Below are 20,969 nucleotides of genomic sequence, written 5' to 3'. Positions count from 1 at the left end.
GTACACAAAAAAAGTGTTGTTGTTTTTTATAATAACAAAAAAGACGGTAATGAGATGTATAGATAACTTTAAAAAAAACCCAGCCAAACTCACTGTATTCAAATAAGAAGCGGGTATTTTGTTCTGAAATTAACTCCGTTAGCATCTAGATCAAGTTTATTTTTTTCTTCCTCAATGGCTTAGAGATTTTTTTTATTACCTAGCGCACCAATCAAGAAGTAATACAGCCAATCTGAACTTTTAACGAAGCTCGTATTTCAACAATAGAAAAAGCAACTAACACTGTAATAAGATTAACAAGGGATTATTAAATCAACGGGGATATTCGCTTGCATTTACTTAAAGCAACGACGATCCCCTAATTGGCTAGATTAGGTCTGAACAGTGAAAAGAAATTACGAATGGGTTGCTACTGTTACATGTATCATAATTTATATATATATATATATATATATATATATATATATATATATATATATATATATATATATATATATATATATATATATAGCCTATATGTATGCTACTATCCACAAGCTTTTATATAAAGGTAATAAAAAACAATCTTCAGTGTTTTAAAATGTCAACGGCACGTGTATTTAACTCATTGCGAACGTGGCGCCAGACACTAATTAAAACTAAAATCCCCCAGACAGTTGCGCCTCATCTGATGGGATTGGGCTAAGAAGATAAAAAGAAGTCATCATCAAGCCGAAGATTTGTTAGTTATCTTCTAACAACAGGGGCATTGTTTTTAAAAAGGGTACATGGTCAAAGGCCTACTAGAATAAGTCTAGCAATTCCATTGTCTTTTGTCTATTGGAACTACCTATAAATATGCCTTCTAAACGTATTGAACCTATAAACATTTCACCTATAAACATTTCACATATAAATGTTTAACCTATAAATATTTAACCTATAAATATTTCACCTATAAATATCTGACCTATAAACTTGTCTCATAAAAAAAAATCTGACCTAAAAATATTTCACCTATAAATATCTGACCTCTAAACATTTTCCCTATAAATATCTGACCTATAAATATCTTACCTATAAACATTTCACCTTTAAATATCTGACCTATAAACTCGTCACCTATAAATTTCTGACCTATAAACATTTCATCTATAAATATCTGATCTATAAACATTTTATCTATAAACATCTGACCTATAAACATAAATATTGAACCAATGAATGCTCGACCTACCCTTCTTGCCCTTGAGCTTGATGCAGTGAGTGCCCTTGAAGAAGCCGTAGAAGCACGAGCGCTTGATGAGATGGACCGTCCTGATGCCGACATCAAACGTGTCCTCGCACTCCTCGATCCCCCCGTCAATCGACGTGCACTGATAGCAGTCGATGGCGTCCACTGAAACATAACAACAAGGGTTAAAAACTGTAACAATGTACAGCGGCAACTGATACATAACAACAAGGGTTAAAAACTGTAACAATGTACAGCGGCAACTGATACATAACAACAAGGGTTAAAAACTGTAACAATATACAGCGGCAACTGGTACATAACAACAAGGGTTAAAAATTGTAACAATGGGTTAAAAACAATCTACAGCGTCCACTGAAACATCACAACAAGGGGTAAAAAGTGGAACAATGGCATCAACTGAAACAGCACAACAAGGGTTAAAAATTGTAACAATCTACAGCGGCAACTGATACATTACAACAAGGATTAAAAACTGTAACAATAGATGGCGTCAACTGAAACATCACAAGTGTTAAAAACTGTAACAATCTACAGCGGCAACTGATACATATACACAAGGGTTAAAAAGTGTAACAATAAACAACTTAAAACAATACAGGTTAAAAGCTGTAACAATAGATGGCGTCAACTGAAACATTACAGACATTACAGCAAGGTCTAAAAATTATAACAATAATCAATTTAAAAAACCCACAATAAGGGTTAAAAACAGTAACAATAGATAGCGTCAACTGAAACATTACAACAACGGTTAAAAACTGTAACAATCCAAAACATTAATCAAAACATCACTACTAGGATTAAAAACAGGCAAAGAAAAGTGAAGATAAAAACTGTCATGGAAATTTAGCGAAAGTAATAATACATTGTCAAGTACAATTTAAGTTCATCTTTATTTGGTGAATTTTATTTAAGTTCCATTGTTTAGGGATAAAGTGTGGTATTAAGATGGTAAGGAATAGGTGAATTAAATTGACCGAAAGAATAAAAAAAATTTGTTTGGTGTAACCTTACTGAAGCTATATGATGGTATGACTAAAATAAAAGCCCAGACATCAATTTTCCACTTTTTGTTATTCGTTTGTTGGAAAGGAACGTAATACGCGTGTTTGGTTGAAGAAAACGGAATGATCTTTTGTTAATTAGGAACTTTAAATAATGAGTCGTAAAAGGACAAACTGGATGGTGTTCCAGTGTTGATTAAAAAAAAAATTAGAAATTTAACGATCGTTTAATGTCAACTTTATGTTTCGATCGATACTTGTTTAGTTATTATTCAACACCCTAGCAGTCAACCATTGATCAACGCTAGCAGTAAACCGTTTATCCACGCTAACAGTCATTCATAATCCACGCTAGCAGTCAACCACTTGTCCACGCTAGCAGTCAACCACTTATCCACGCTGTCAACCACTTATCCACGCTAACAGTCATTCATAATCCACGCTAGCAGTCAACCACTTGTCCACGCTAGCAGTCAACCACTTATCCACGCTAGCAGTCCAAACATTTATCCACGCTAGCAGTCAACCACTTATCCAAGCTAGCAGTCAACTTCTTATCCACGATAGCAGTCAGCCACTTATCCAAGCTAGCAGTCAACTTCTTATCCACGATAGCAGTCAGCCACTTATCCACGATAGCAGTCATCCACTTATCCACGCTAGCAGTCAGACATTGATCAACGCTTGCAGTCAACCACTTATCCACGCTAGCAGTCAACAACTTATCCACGCTAGCAGTCAACAACTTATCCACGCTAGCAGTCTACTACTTATCCACTTATCCATGCAAACAGTCAACCACTTATCCACGCTAGCAGTCCACTACTTATCCACGCTAGTAGTCTACTACTTATCCACTTATCCATGCCAATAGTCAACCACTTATCCACGCTAGCAGTCAACTACTTATCCACGCTAACAGTCAACCACTTATCCACGCTAGCAGTCAACCACTTATCAACGCTAGAAGTCAACCACTTATCCACGCTAGCAGCCTAACCACTTATCCACGCTAGCAGTCAACCACTTATACACGCTAGTAGTCAACCACATCCACGCTAGCAGTTTAACCACTTATCCACGCTACCATCCACCAACGAACCCAACTATCCATCTATTCAACCCACACCTCTGAAATCCTCCAGCACTACAGAACGGGAATATTTGGGGTGGGGAGGGACGGAGACATGAAATAAAACATTTCTACTCCTCCCTAAAGAGTTGTAGTGTCAGCAAATGATGCAGACGGCGACCTTTACCTTGGCCGGGGATAGTTTTGATTGAAATAGAAAATAAAAAGCTGACAAGAAATGTTTTTTTTTATAATTCCACTACACAAATTTGGTATTTGGAAATAAAGGGCAGCGACTCTGAAATAGTTATTTTTACATTAAAAAATGTGTTAAAAGTGCAATTTTAAAACGAAACATGTTTCAGCTTCATCAGGTTTTAGGGGTCTAGCCATGTTGTCAATAGTCTTTAAAAAAAAAATAAAAAAAAACAGAAAAAAAAAACAGCCAGACAAAATGTTACAGGCCGTGACAATTGTTTGAATAATATATTTTCGTTTTTTTTCTTTTCTTTTATCCGACGCATGCTGGCATTGATTTACCCCCCCCCCCTCCCCCACTCCCTCCACCCTCTCAGACAGACCAGCCTTCAAACGTCCGAGCTCCCAAATTGGGAATTTCCAACACCCACTCATGCTACGCTGACATCGCCAAAAAAAAAAAAAAGATTTCTGATTGATGCTTCACTGTGGTTACCCAAAAGCAGAAGAAAATTTAAAAGGGCCTGAACCCCACCCACCACATCCACCCCGTCCACCCCATACCCAGGTGTTTTATTTTGCATGCGCCTCAAACATTCCATCAGACTCACCCCGACTCCTGCGAAATTTCAAGCACGCAAAGATATGTTTGCTATCTGATTACGTTTCATAGAACTGCATAGACGTTATTTCTGTTACCCAATCGTCCTCTCACCGCCCTTTCTCCGTCCCCCACACCACCCCACCCCCCACACACCCCATCGCCCCCCCCCCCCCCCTCTCACATTCCACGTAAATATACCGGCGCCGAGTTCACCAATGTCAAATTATTTTTTTATTTGACATTTCTGGCATTTTTGATTCCGCCCATGTTCGTTCGATTCATCCAGCCGATGTTAAGCGCGCCTTCAATAACACGGCTATTTATTCAGGGAACTCTACCCCCCCCCCCCCCCCCACAGACACACACCCCACCCCATTCTGAAGTATCTTCGGCCCCAACTCCACAAACGTGAAAGAAATTCCACTTCCGACTTCACCCAGCTTATATATCGTACCCGACAATTCAGAATCGGATATCAAAGATTTTTTTGTCGATATTTCGATAGTTAAGCAAGGTAATCGATTTTGTAGAAGAAAAGGCCGAGGTATCGATTAGACGATTGATTGCGAGTTTTCAAGAAGTTCTTTTGTTCGGGGTTCGATGAAATCGCTCGTTCGGGCTTTGTTTCCGGTTAGACAGAACTTGGACACGGTCCATGGAAACGTGGACAAACAGGTTTGTTTACTGTGTGCCCAGGAATTTGGACACAGTCCATGGAAACCTAGACACACAGGTATGTTTACTGTACCCAGGAATTTGGACACTGTCAATGGAAGCGTAGACAAACAGGTTTGTTTACTGCGTGTCCAGGAATTTGGACACAGTCTATGAAAACCTAGATACACAGGTCTTCAGGAATTTGGGTAACTGACAAAACAAATCTGTTCCCACCGCTCTGATGAAAGTGCGTGATTTAGTTTGTTTTAGTCTAGCCTTTATATTCGATGCCAGATTACTAAGCAAAAAGAAAAGCCATCAGCTAATGCCCTTTCACTTCAAAGTATTGCGTTAAAAATAATCACTTTAATGGTTTATAAATTAATACTGTTCTGTTTATAACAATCTATGGGGGGGGGGGGGGGGGACAAGGAAGCTACAACACAGGGGTGCCATAGTAAAGCTACAGGGCGCCATGAAACACCCCAGAGGTAGTCACAAACATCCAGTGATATGAGAGAGGTGGGTAAATAAACACAGGTGATAGCTGTCTTTGTTGGTGCCAGGTGGGATGGTGGGTGGGAGGGTGGGTGGGAGGATTTGTGGGATGGTGGGTGGAATGGTGGGTGGGATGGTGGGTGGGTGGGTGAGCTGGTGGGTGGGAGGGTTGGTGGGATGGTGGGTGGGAGGGTGGGTGGGATGGTGGGTGGAATGGTGGGTGGGTTGGTGGGTGGGATGGTGGGTGGAATGGTGGGTGGGTTGGTGGGTGGAATGGTGGGCGGGATGATGGGAGGGATAATGGATGGGATGGCGGGTGGAATGGGTGGAATGGTGGGATGGTAGGTGAGATGATGGTTGGGATGGCTGGTGGAATGGTGGGTGGGATTGTAGGTGGGATGGTGGCTGGGATGGCTGGTGGAATGGTGGGTGGGCTGGAGGATGGGATTGTGGGTAGAACGGTGGCTGAGATGGCGGGCGGATAATAAGGGTGAGGGGAGGTAAAGCTAATCAGTGATATGATCTTTTAAAATTTAGACCCCAACCAGCGTAGGTTGTTCTAACAAGAGCACTTAGAATAACGTTTTACTTTATTGATTATGTTTCTTTACAACGTCTAAAATTATAGGAGGGATTTGATGCGGCCACACTGGTAAGCTTACCATTAAAACAAAAAATAAACATTACAAACATGACTGAATGAGACAAGCATAGTTTTGATACAGCCAATTTTTTATCATGATACGATTTCGTCACTCGTACCCTTTGTCGTTGTGTTATAATGATACGCATTTATTGTGATAATCCACACATTGATTCCAATAATTACATTACTCTGTTAATTATACAGGCTAAAGCTTCGTGAATTATCTCCCATCTTTATTTTTTTTTAAACCCCGGTCATTAAATAACACAGGGATGGGTAAATGCAATTAGCAGCTCTGCCCTTAAAGCATTGCATGTAGCCAAATGTAGGGTTATAGGAATGGGTGGGCGGGGATGGTGCTTGGCTTTTTTTTTGGTAGGAATTTGTCTCAGGGCGGACCATGATTTCTGTTTAAAATATGACACACATACTACATACATCGCTCACCTGTTACACATTCAACATACATCATTCACACATCTGTCATACATACTACATACATCGCTCACCTGTTACACATTCAACATACATCATTCACACATCTGTCATACATACTACATACATCGCTCACCTGTCATACATACTACATACATCATTCACACATCTGTCATACATACTACATACATCGCTCACCTGTTACACATACAACATACATCATTCACACATCTGTCATACATACTACATACATCATTCACGTATCTGTCACACATACAACATGAATCATTTATACATCTGACACACATATTGCATACATCATTCACACATCTGACACACATCTGTTATACATAGTACATACATCAGACAGACATTCGACATATCCCACATACATAAGATACATAACATACATACATCCACATCGGATACATAACATACATACATCTAATAGAATGCTATCTTTGTCAAACAAAAACAGCATCAAACGGTGTACGAAACTATGTTGTGTACGATACTTCTTGCTGTACGATACTTTACAGTGCACGATACTACACAATGTACGATACTGCTTTGTGAACGATACCTTACAGTGCACGATACTACACAATGTACAATACTACGTTGTGAACGATACCTTACAGTGCACGATAATACACAATGTACGATACTACTTTGTGAACGATACCTTACAGTATGCGATACTACACTATGTACAATACTATGTTGTGAACGATACCTTACAGTGCACGATACTACACAATGTACGATACTACTTTGTGAACGATACCTTACAGTATACAATACTACACAATGTACAATACTTCGTTATGAACGGTACCTTAGAGTGCACGATACTACACAATTTACGATACTACTTTGTGAACGATACCTTACAGTATACGATACTACACTATGTACAATACTATGTTGTGAACGATACCTTACAGTGCACGATACTACACAATGTACGATACTACTTTGTGAACGATACCCTACATAGTCCGATACTACACAATGTACGGTACTAAATAATCTACAATACCCAAGAATGGACAATACTATATGGTGTACGATGCTCAATATCTGCATTCATAAACGCGAAAAAAGTCATAACTGCTTCAGTCATGTAGTCCATGCAGTCATACCGAAAGACGGCCGGTCCGGACCAGATGTGTCAGCCTGTACCGACAGACAAAACTGTGTGTTGATCTGCTGGTTTTGGTTTTGTTTTGTAAACTTCGTGCGTCATGAGAAAACAATTGATAAAATAACCGAAAATAACGGTAGTTGGAGAGGGGTAGAATTTGTAAAAAAAAAAAAAAAAAAAAAAAAAAAAGCATAGATCATCACAGTCAGTTGGAGCTGGCTTCCTTTAACGGTGATTGTTAGCAGCAAAAAAAATATGAAATCACGTGATGTCTATTTTTATCTCGGTGAAACTCAAATGGCGTCCATAAAAAGCGGTGTGGTCTGGGCTATTTTTGTTGACTGTCATCACGAGCGGGAGAGCTCCGTTGGGGGGGGGGGGGGGGGGGAGTTTGTGGCTGGCACGTGACTCGAGGTTAGGTTAAAATAGTGGGAGAGAGGGGTGGGGCGAGATGAGACCAGAATAAGTATCAAAAGAGAGGAGTGTTGACACTAGGCTAGGCTAAATTGTAAAAGGGATGTAGAACTTTGACCAAAAAAATTAGGTTAAATAGCAGAGAGGAGAGGTTTTTTTTTGGCATGACGGGGTGGGAGGTTGACATCAGGCTTGCTTAAATAGTAGAAGGGGTGGGGGTGGGGGAGAGGTTTGACAAATAGTTAGGCTAAATAGGGGTGAGTATACTTAACATGGGGGTGTTGATATGTGGCTAGGTTAAATGGGGGTGAGTATATTTGACATGGGGGGTGTTGATATGTGGCTATGTTAAATGGGGGTGAGTATATTTGACATCGGGGGGGGGTGTTGATATGTGGCTAGGTTAAATGGGGGTGGGTATATTTGACATCGGAGGGGGGTGTTGATATGTGGCTAGGTTAAATGGGGGTGAGTATATTTGACATGGGGGTGTTGATATGTGGCTAGGTTAAATGGGGGTGAGTATATTTGACATGGGGGGTGTTGATATGTGGCTAGGTTAAATGGGGGTGAGTATATTTGACATGGGGGTGTTGATATGTGGCTAGGCTAAATGGAGTGAGTATATTTGACATGGGGGGGTGGTTGATACATGACTAAATGGGTTATGTTGACACTAGATCCGGCTAAATAGGTTATGTGTGACACTGACACTAGATCCGGCTAAACAGGTTATGTTGACACTAGATCCGGCTAAATATGTTATGTTGACACTAGATCCGGCTAAATAGGTTATGTTGACACTAGATCCGGCTAAACAGGTTATGTTGACACTAGATCCGGCTAAACAGGTTATGTTGACACTAGATCCGGCTAAATATGTTATGTTGACACTAGATCCGGCTAAATAGGTTATGTTGACACTAGATCCGGCTAAACTGGTTATGTTGACACTAGATCCGGCTAAACAGGTTATGTTGACACTAGATCCGGCTAAATAGGTTATGTTGACACTAGATCCGGCTAAATAGGTTATGTTGACACTAGATCCGGCTAAACTGGTTATGTTGACACTAGATCCGGCTAAACAGGTTATGTTGACACTAAATCCGGCTAAATATGTTATGTTGACACTAGATCCGGCTAAATAGGTTATGTTGACACTAGATCCGGCTAAACTGGTTATGTTGACACTAGATCCGGCTAAACAGGTTATGTTGACACTAGATCCGGCTAAATAGGTTATGTTGACACTAGATCCGGCTAAATAAGATGTGTTGACACTAGATCCGGCTAAATAGCAATCAATACAAGGGGAGGCTAACACAAGCCCAACAGCGGCACTGAAAAATTATGTGTTGATGAATAATGAAAGGGTAGACAACTTTGGAATGGATGTTGTTTTTGTTTTTTATATTGATTGTTCGAAATCGATTTTGGCGTCTGCTTGGGACAGGAGAGTTAAATAGATCACGTGATTGTGTTTGTGGGGGGGGGGGGGATGGGAATGGGATGGGTGTGTCGTTGGTGTGTTTAGGGCGTGTCGCGTGTGTGTCATGGCTGTGTGCACGGTGTGTCAGTGTGCCGGTGTAAAGGTGTCATGGTGTCAGTCTATCGAGGTGTCGAGGTGTCAGGAAAGTATTCTATTGTCAGTCCGCGACATGACACTGGACAGCAGATGTCCAGTGTCACGTGGTTTTGTTCCCGTGTACGGTCCATATATTTTACGGGTTTTTGACATTAACCCCCCCCCCCCCCATCAATTACCCTCTCTGTCTTTGAACAACCGACATTACCCCCCCACCCACCCCCCCCCCCCCACCCCCCGTAGCAATAACCCCAATGTTAGTTATCCCCCCTAAGTAATTAACCCCCACCCCCATACTCAAGAATCCTGACCCTAAACCTAACCCAAAACTCCAACCCTATATTTAAAGCTAAGCCTAAACCAAACCACAAACCTAACACCAACTCTAGACCTACAACTCACCTTAACCCAAACTTTAAGCAAGGAAAATTTCTGACTTTGGTGGTGATATTGACGATGTATTGGTAATATAAAGATAATAAATGTGAAATTAAAAACCATACGTGCGGGTCATAGGCAACAGCTGTAGCTTATCACAAAATAGTATTCATATATGGGGTACATATAGGGCAGGGTTATACCCCAGTGACCCCCGCACTGGTCAGTTAAGTATTCGCACGTACTGTACAATCTCTATCCTTGTTCATCTCTTCAGTTTCCTTCATCTTTTTAACGTATCTGGTTGGGTTCCTTACCATGTGTAGAGCCAAAATGAACATTTCCAACTTCAACCTAACCCTAACCTAACAACCGTCCACAAAGTTCTCGTACCGACAGAGTTGACTGAGGAAATATTGAAACTAACCGGCAGGACGAGGGTAGCTGCCAGTGAACGATTCAATCAAGTCTATTTTCTCTAGTTCACGCTTGAGTTGTTCCATTGTTATTGTATCGACGCTCGTCTGTAGCGGAACTATGAATTATTGATGACGTATTGTTTTAGCCATCGTTGAGGAGAAATTCAAATTCTCGTTTGATTTTAAACACAGAGGTAAGACATGTAATGAGGTGAGCTTTTTGAAGATTGAACTCAATGGTCACATGTAGAATGTTGAAGAATGTGTGTGGGGAGTGTTTGTGAGGAGTGTGTTGTAAAATGTGTGCATGTGTGTGGGGAGGGTTTGTGAGTTGTGTGTTATATAATGTGTGGGGGAAATTGGTTGTGGGGTGTGTGTTGTAGAATGTTTGTGGGGAGGGTTGTGAGGTGTGTGTTGTAAACGTGTGTGGTAAGGGTTGTGGGGTGTGTGTTGTAGAATGTGTGGGGAAATTGGTTGTGGGTTGTGTGTTATAGAATGCGTGTGGGGAGGGTCTGTGAGGTGTGTGATGTATAATGTGTGTGGGAAGGGTTGTAAGGTGTGTGTGGTAGAATGTGTGGGGAAATTGGTTGGGGGTGTGTTTTGTAGAATGTGTGTGGGGAGGGTCTGTGAGGTGTGTGTTGTATAATGTGTGTGGGAAGGGTTGTAAGGTGTGTGTGGTAGAATGTGTGGGGAAATGGTTGTGAGATGGGTTTTCCTGAAAGTGTGGAAAAATGTTAGTCTGTGGTTGTTTGGTTTTATTTTGAAACTGTGTGAAAGGGTCAACGGTGAGTGTATGCTACAAACTAAGTGCTTTAGTCGAACAGCATTTGTTATTCTATCCATTAGTCGCCAAAGTGGCGAAACAAAGCTATAGACCACGCCCATATTTTAGACTAGAGTTCAGAATTGCTTAGCACAGTAGAGTGCTGGTCAGTGAAATGTCAGGATTTGTTCCCAGCATTGAGTATTGTTTAGTAAAATGTCAGGATTACTGCCAACATTAGAGTACTGGTCAGCAAAATGCTACAGCATAAGGATGTTGGTCAGTCAAATGTCAGACTTTATCCTTCCCATTGTTAGGATGGTTCAGACAACAGACAGCTGAGACAGCTTGTGTCCTCCCAATAGATGTCAACACTTCGGTTTTTACAAACTGTTACTGAACTTGCTTCCTCTGTCTGTCATTCCTGTCTGTCTGTCCATATCGAAACGGACGAGCGAAAATTCCGGCACTTTTAATCGACCAATTTCTCTGAAATTCGGCAAGACCCATTGACAATGCAATATGAAGTTACATTTGAATGTCTAATTAATTTTTTATGAATTAGTTAAAATTTTCTGAAATTAGTAGGTAATGTTATCTAACTATTTGCGCTATTATATAAGTTTGTCGGACTAGGTTTTTCTTGTTAATATTTTCGCAGAAATTTTAAATTTAGTCAAGTTGTCTTTTCCTGTACTTGTCATTTCATACGGGCCCTCGTCGTCCTTAGCAGACCTTGTAAATTGATATAAGTTCTATCTTTATCAAAAATCTCCATTAAGAAAATCTCCAGCCCACCATCACCTGATATAGCCCAGACTTACCATCTTATATTTTGCTGATCTTATATTCTGACACTATTAATGTAGAGCTAATCTAAATTCCATCTTTTTTAAAAAAAATTCTAATTAATTTCTTGATTACATTGTGACGTAGATCTAAACTTTACATGATGCCCATCGGTTTAAAAAAAAGTGTTAACAAAAAAACAAATTAGAGTTTCTGTTTCTTTGCCGCCCCCCCCCCCCCTATTTTCTGCCCCCACACTTTCTATCTGCGGTCGTTCATTACCGTTCATGTAAAACGCCTATGTGGGGGGGGGGGGAGAGATTCAGACTTATTTGACTATGGCTGACGAGGAGCAAGGGTGTGGGGGTTGTGTGGGTGTGGGGGGGGGGAGTGGTTAAAAAATGTCACGATACGCTTTTGAATAATACATAATAGTGAGTGTTCTGAATTGAATTTTAGTCGTTATTTTACGGTTTCTGTAGTGTTTTTTCTTCTTCTTTTTGTCAATTGACCAAAATACTCTATGTTGACAAAGCGCATCAATATTCTGGACAGTATTTGCTGTGTTCAATAAGAAAAAGGTGCAATATCAAGAAGGTAGTGGGGGGGGGTATGGGCTGAGGTGTGAAGTTATTTTATAGAACTTTTTCTGACGATGTGTAACAATAGGGGGGGAGTCGTTTTAAAAAGCGTGATCGTTAATAAATGACCCCTCACTTTCTCTCTCTCTATCTGCTCCCTCCCCTCTTCTTTGATTAAACCACCCTGATCCAGTAGACACCCACACTGCCCCGTCTCCTGTTTCTGCTGTCGGCAGTGGAACCTGACACTGAAATACCCCCCCCCCCCTCAGACTGCCTCAATCCCCCACCCCCACATTCCAACTTGCCACTGAAATATCCCCCACCCAGACTGTCTCAGTCCCCCACCCCCACAGTGGAACCTGACACTGCAACAATCATGAACCCTGTCCCCTCCCCTTACGTCCATTGTACTCACCCCGACCCCACAGTACAACCTGACACTGCAATGACCCCCTCTTCCAGACTACCCGTCCCCCACCCCCACAGTTCAACATGACACAGCAATACTCCCCCACCACAGACTGTCCCAGTCCCCCACCCCCACAGTCCAACCTGACACTGCAATACCCTTCACCAGACTGCCACAGTCCCCCCACCCCTACAGTTCAACCTGACACTGAAATATCCCCCACCTAGACTGCCCCAGTCCCCCCCCCCCCAGTCCAACTTGACACTGCAACAAACATGAACCCTGCCCCCCACCCCCTTACGTCCATTGTACTCACCCCGACCCCACAGTACAACCTGACACAGCAATACTCCCCCACCACAGACTGTCCCAGTCCCCCACCCCCACAGTACAACCTGACACAGCAATACTCCCCCACCACAGACTGTCCCAGTCCCCCACCCCCACAGTAGAAACCTGACACTGCAATACACCCCTCCCCCAGACTGCCTCAGTCCCCCACCCCCACAGTTCAACCTGACACCGCAATACACCCCTACCCCAGGCTGTCCCAGTCCCCCACCCCCACAGTAGAAACCCGACACCCCCAACAAATGCAGTCACATCTTTTATTCAGGTGTGGGAGTCAAAAGATATTCTTAGATCATGACGTCAGACGACGACACGAGTAAAAAACCTACTCTGTCATATTTCACATTTTCCCCTCTCTCTCTCTCTCTCTGTCAGCAATTTTCTCACTCCACCAAGCTCTCTACATTTATCTCCCTATCTCTTACATATCCCATTCATCCTTCTTTAGCTCTACGCTAATTCTTCTTGAATAATACTTTCAATCTTTTATCCCTTTCTTTCATTTTCAAAGTGCCTTTTTCCCGTTACCAGCCGTCTCTGTTTCTTTCTCCATAACCCACTTTACTTTCTTTTGCAACATTTTTATCAATCTCCCGCTAACTTAATTTTTTTCCTGGTATACTCTCTACCCCTTCGTTTCTCCATTTTCTTTCCATTATTCTATTTTATCACAGAGGATGTGAAGTCTAGAAAGCATCCCCTCCCCTCCCACACCCCAACTTTCCCCTTCAGCATACAGCCCGTATGATCCACCCCTTTTATTTGTTTATATATATATATATATATATATATATATATATATATATATATATATATATATATATATATATATATATATATATATATATATATATATATATATATATATATATATATATATATATATATATATATATATATATATATATATATATATGCTACGGTCAAATCCCAAATTTGAGCAAGCATTGCCAATATAACCATCCATTAATTGGCCAATGTCGACATTTTCTCTTAACTGCGGATACTGGCCGGCCAGTTCGAGAACTGGCCATGTGCGACCGGCCAATGTTCGTAATTCGCTGTCACACATATTAGATCTACTAGCACACAAATAGAATCTGTGATGACCCATGTCATTATCATTTTACAATGGTAATACATACAGTTTAAAAAAAAAAGTTTTCTATAAATAAGTTACAATAGCAACTACAGAAGAAACATTGTCACGTGATCTTGTTTTCTATTTCCCTTCTCTACAGAGATCAAATTTCACATCACGCGCTGATTAAAACATTGTATATTCAAGTAAAATAAATGAGTTAGTAATGGACTGGGGCGGGGTGCAGGCTACGTGTATCGGGGGTGGGGTGGGGTGGGTATTAAGATATTCAGAAGTGAAGAAGTAGGTATTTTACTTAGACCTATGCACCCATTTTACAGAACTGTATGGGACTATAAGCTTGCGTCATATTTATCGCTAAACATTGATTGTATATTCTTACCCCCCACCCCCACCAACAGATGTCTTGTGCCAATGGCTCACATCCACCCCCCCCCCCCTGCAAACAGGTGTGTCATTGACTCACATGCACCTTACTCCCAACATGTGTTTTGTTTAGTGCACTAATTAGGGCCTAGTTTACCCAATGATGTGCACCACACAGGTAAGCAAATACCTGCCCACCCACACACCGAACTAGCGTCAGCTGACCTTTGAACTCTCATGACTCAACATCTACTCCCTAACCACGGCGATGCTGGTGTAATCGATATTTTAATCAATGTATTATTGTATCCATACTTAAGAAATATAGACTGTTAATATGTGTTTAGTTTAAAGACTTTGAACTTTCAATAACCCAGCAGCAATAGTTATCGGGAATTTTCATTTCCAATATGTTGATACAAAGATATTGTCTTGAAAAATTAGAAGTGAAATACACATCAAAGAATAAAGCAGAAGAATACGCAATGAAAATGAAATAAAAAATAGCTCAAGTGATACTAAAGTGATATCCTGCCACGTTTCACCAGTGGTGGTTGTTGAAATGTTACGTGTGACGTCATAGCGGTCAGTTGTAGTGTTAAATATTGTGACGTCATAATAATCAATTGCACTGTTATAGATTGTGATGCTATACTGGTCAGTTGTACCATTATATATTGTGACATTATGCATTGTAATAAATTGTGATGCCAAAGTGGTCAGCTGTTCTCTTATAAAGTGTGACGTCATAGCAATCAGCTGTATTTTTTAAAAAATATGATATCATAGAAACCAGTCGTACTTTTATGTTTGCCTATCTAGTGGTCAGTTGAGATGTAATGGGTGATGTTATTTAGGTCAAGTCAACAGATGTATTGCGTAACTGGGGTTAGTTGTCAAGTTATTAAATGTCATGTTATTAACTTCAGTATTCACGTAGGTTTTTTTTAATCACGTATTGTACAGTGATGATTCATCTCAAGACTCGGTTACATCATTTCTTTGTGCTTAAAATCAATACTTGAAGAAATTTTTTTTTTTTTTAAATTGTGATTATTTTTAAAATTAATTAATTTTCACTAAAAAAAACATTTTTTAAATAAAGCATTTAAAAAAAATGATCCTAGAATCTATACCAGCTGATAGGGGCAACATTTCTTCGTTTTGTGTTGGAATAATTAATTAAAAATTATTGTACTTTAATTAATTTTATTTTGTTGGTTTCAGCCTTCCGATGTTTCCCCTTCATCAGTGTGTCACTGTGTAGATACTCGGACGGTTAAAACTATGTGGTACACATGTGTAGAGCTTCAACTAAGCTTGTTCAATTATCTAGATTAACTCATACAAAGGTCATCATAAGATCACTTATAGGTCAACATCAGCTACATGAAAGGTCAGCATCAGATCACTGAAAGGTCAACATTAGCTGGTCAACATCAGCTAATGAAAGGTCAAGTTCACCTCACTGAAAGGTCAACATTAGCTGGTCAACATCAGCAAAACAAAAGGTCATGATAACCTCACTGAAAGGTCAAGATGATCTCACAGAAAGGTCAACATTAGCTCACTTATAGGGCAACATTAGCTCACTTATAAGGCAACATTAGCTCACTTATAGGGCAACATTAGCTCACTTATAGGGCAACATCAGCTAACTGAAATGTTAACATAAGATCACAAAAATGTTAACATCAGATCACTGGAAGGTCAAGATCAGCCAACTGAAAATGTTAACATCAGCCAACTCAATACTATTCATATGTGTCGCTGAATTTCTCACAAGCTTTAAAATGTACGAGAATAGTCAACAAACCAACAACGCAATCACATTATGAACTCTGTCACTTTACGCATGCGCAGACACGAAAAGACCAAATCCAACAGTTTTTTTTAAAAAAGGTCCCCTAATGCGTAAAACGGGATAAAGTTGCATTACCGTTAATGTTCTTTTTATTTGCCCCAAAAAACCATTTAACTTGAGCTAAGAGCTTGTGAAAGTGCTATAGTGTTGTTCTAGCACCATCACACGGAATAATAAGTCTAGCACCATCACACGGAATAATTAGTCTAGCACCATCACACGGAATAATTAGTCTAACACCATCACACGGAATAATTAGTCTAGCACCATCACACGGAATAATTAGTCTAGCACCATCACACGGAATAATAAGTCTAGCACAATCACACAGAATAATTAGTCTAGCACCATCACACGGAATAATTAGTCTAGCACCATCACACGGAATAATTAGTGTAGCACCATCACACGGAATAATTAGCACCATCACACGGAATAATTAGTCTAGCACCATCACACAGAATAATTAGTCTAGCACCATCACACGGAATAATTAGCACCATCACACGGAATAATTAGTCTAGCACCATCACACAGAATAATTAGTCTAGCACCATCACACGGAATAACTAGTCTAGCACCATCACACAGAATAATTAGTCTAGCACCATCACACGTAATAATTAGTCTAGCACCATCACACGTAATAATTAGTCTAGCACCATCACACAGAATAATTAGTCTATACTCTAGCACCATAACACGGAATAATTAGTCTAGCACCATCACAAGGAATAATTGGTCTAGCACCATCACACGGAATAATTGGCCAAGCACCATCACACGGAATAATTAGTCTAGCACCATCACACGGAATAATTTGTCTAGCACCATCACACGGAATAATTAGTCTAGCACCATCACACGGAATAATTAGCACCATCGCACGGAATAACTAGTCTAGCACTATCAAACGGAATAATTAGTCTAGCACCATAACACGGAATAATTAGTCTAGCACCATCACACGGAATAATTAATCTAGCACCATCACACGGAATAATTAGTCTAGCACAATCACACGGAATAATTGGTTTGGCACTATCAAACGGAATAATTGGTCTATCACTATCATAGTATGTTGGATTGTCTAGAACTGTATTTAAATGAGCCAACTAAACTTTGGCCTTGTGTTGTGTATTCACGCTACTTCAAACATATTTCATGCCATAGATCACAAGTTGTAGGTCGCTACTTAGGCGTTTGTGTTGGCATCAACAGAAATAGGTTTGTGTATTGATGAGTTCTTTTGTTGTGGTAAATGGTAAATGGTAAGTGGTAACTGGTAAGTAGTGAGAGTAACTGGCGGTTGGTGAGTGGTAAATAGTAAGTAATAAGTGCTCAGTGGTAAGTGTTATTATGGATGTGAAGTCAATGCCGACTCCAGGGCCATTACATAAAACATGAGCCATTTTTTTCTCCAGTCTCCTACAATTTATGGCTCCCCCCCCCCCTCCCAAACAAATTGCGTCACTTTATGGCCGTTAACTCTATGAAATTTCTCCACCCTGATTCATTGATATTGATAAATTATAAACAACAAAACAATATCTGTGTATAGATAGATACACACGCACGGCCGTCTTATCCATTCGACACACTAAGCACTGTGCATACGGCCTAAACACTTTTAAGGTCTGAAAACGAATTATTAGAAAAGTAATAAAAACAATTTGACGTTTTCCATTTAAGAAATGAGATTACCCCCCCCCCCCCCCCCCGCTGAAACGCAACCACCACGTAAGCTATTGCGATATAAACCTTAGATCTGGAGTACAGGACACGGCCACAGTTGCCAGTGGAGCCTAGGGATACAAAAAGTGCATAGGGTCTACGAAGACCTTAACAAACGTCCCTGTATGTGTGCTCTTGGTAGCACGTGTGTAGATACACATGGTAGTCATAGTTACAGGCTGATAATATCAATGAGATAGTGTAATATAATGTATTTGTAGATGTAAGTGGAGATTTAGATTTTATTATCAGTATGGTTTTAAGTATATATGTCGTTATAGGCAAAGGGTGATTCGTCTAAAGGGGCCTTAAGGGTCTGGCCTCACCCGTGTTTATAGACACCAGCCGCATAAAGGTGTAGGGTTAGTTCGAAATTTTTTATGGTTGGTTAAAAATTGCAAACACGAATTATCAGACTTTAGGGATCTATACCAGAATTTTAAATGAGTCAAATACACTCGCCAGCCATTGACAATACCACACTACAACAACATCAACTACAAGCAAAGGACGAACTAATCATGAAAAAAAAAAGAGTAACTAGTCTCAAAATTGCAATTGTCGTGAGATTGAAACTGCTTTTCAGATCGATTTTTTACAAAGAGACCATCAACACAAACGCTGTTTTCGAAAGTCAGAGCACCTCGTTGATAACATGTAAGTATCGAGATTAGCTTGAAGTAAATTAGTTCGTATCGTGTCTACCACCTAGCTCTGACGAGGGAACTTCAAACTGGAGTGGCATTGCGCTAATAACAAAAATATATTAGTATGCAGATGTCCCAAACAACAAAAGATAAATTTTATTTCACCTGCATAAGAACTGTCCAATTTGAAAATGTACTCGTCTTTAAAATAAAATAAAAAGGTTTATGCAAAAAAGCCGCATTAAAAATAATTCTCGGCAATGTGATAATAGACATTTTATTTTGGTAAGTTTAGATCTGACAACTTTAGTCTTTTAAATGGTACGTGTTGCTTTCCTACTGTTGTGAGAGTGGAGTTTGGTAACGAACCCGGCATATAGTGGGGGGGGGGGGGGGACCTGGCCGTCGGGATACCGGAAAAATTCCGGAGGGCCTAAAGGAACGGTGCTTTATTATACATGTTTTCTGCTTTGATATTTTAAAAAGTTATTTAAGTAAAAGAAAGATTTTTTCCCTCGGGCTGCTAAGACACAGCCTAGTCCACCCCCACCTACAGACGTGAGCAGCGCACCAAAAGACCACACATGTCAACATCAACTCACTCACAGGACCCACAGTTTGGACATGACTAGACCTGACGTCACATCAATCAACACAAGCGTCACCTGCATCACCGTGATGATTATAGAAACTAATCAAGTTTAATTAGATTCAAGGACTTGGGAGTATTCTTTGTACCTCGTGTAATGCTGTCAACTACCGACATCACAATGGGGTTTACTTTTTTCTATTTCATGAAAGTACTTTATCGTATATATATATATATATATATATATATATATATATATATATATATATATATATATATATATATATATATATATATATATATATATATATATATATATATATATATATATAAATATATATATGTGTGTGTGTGTGTGTGCGTGAATCGCTACACCCTAAATAAGCTATTTGTTGATTCCTTTCCTCCAATCTATGCCACTATGCCAGTAAAACTCTCAAATCAATATCTTCTAGAAATTCACCAATGGAACAGCCTTCAATTTTAATTAACCCATATCATAAGTACGTTAAATTATGATTACGGTAACAAAAATAGTGTTACCATTTATGTAGTCATGCAACTCTAACCCTGTATGACAGTGTATGACAAATGAAGTTTTAGTAACACAAGATTTAAACACAAAACAAATCCACTCACCCATATTGATAAATCCAATGAAAAAGGCGAAGATGAAAATGAAGAAAATAACGGGAATATCACTGACGACTGCTGCCATTATGCCCACTACCTCATGGCATCCCAGTGAGGAAATGTGCCCTTCTCATAGTCGACCTTCACCTTGTGTAATTACACAAAAAAACATTACATCATATCCCTGATGTAAGTTGATATACAGGTGATCACAGAAATCTAGAAATCACAACCTTTACTCAGAGCTAAAATAAAACAACTGCTTATGAGTATCGTAACCAGTTGGATCACTTTACTTTTATATGCTTTTAACACAAACTAGCAAAACCAATGGACATCGTATGGTTCTACCCCGAATGAAACGATCAAAGTGGTTGATGAAACTAATGTGTTTGACGATAATCGAAGAGATTTCTGGAACAATCTTTGTTAATGATTGTAGAGTAAATTAGCACAGCATTGATAAAAAAAAATAATCATCACTTGCGAAGAATGAGAAATGTAGAGATAGAGAAAAAAAACTGATGTAAACTGAAATTTTTTCTTTAGCTTTACGCTTCAGTGATTTTCTTGCCAACGTTGAGGACAGGAGGACGATCAAATCAATCGAAGTCTGTTATCGAACCTCAAAATCATCCGTTTAGCGCTGCTATCCCCCACTGCAGGTTCGCCCTCCCCCCGGGGTGTTATTCCCTGGCCGGGGGCAGACAAGGTATCCCTAATATCCTCGTCAAGTCTGAGAATTATGGGATGGCGGAGCATCTCATGCCTGCTGATTTACGGCATCTCTTTATAAGGAGACACAGATCCCGGTGTTAAAGACGAGAGTTCTTGCCCTTGT

The 20,969-nt window shown here is 39.9% G+C and overlaps 1 protein-coding gene across 1 annotated transcript; it reads right to left on the bottom strand.

Moving 5' to 3' along the window:
• Positions 1 to 1,216: 1,216 nt before the first annotated feature.
• Positions 1,217 to 20,427, bottom strand: LOC131954869 (uncharacterized; the record flags this gene model as incomplete). Its single annotated transcript, XM_059318687.1, has 2 exons — positions 20,135 to 20,427; positions 1,217 to 1,378 (listed from the first exon to the last, which is right to left on the bottom strand). Coding segments are annotated over exons 1-2 (241 nt in total), but the record flags the coding sequence as incomplete, so codon positions are not given.
• Positions 20,428 to 20,969: the final 542 nt, after the last annotated feature.

This window comes from Physella acuta, unplaced genomic scaffold (assembly GCF_028476545.2).
Source record: "Physella acuta isolate Inbredline_101_S28 unplaced genomic scaffold, ASM2847654v3 ptg001036l, whole genome shotgun sequence".
Lineage (NCBI taxonomy): Eukaryota > Metazoa > Mollusca > Gastropoda > Physidae > Physella > Physella acuta.
Note: the sequence above shows the minus strand (reverse complement) of the source record. Positions and strands in the feature narration are given on the sequence as shown.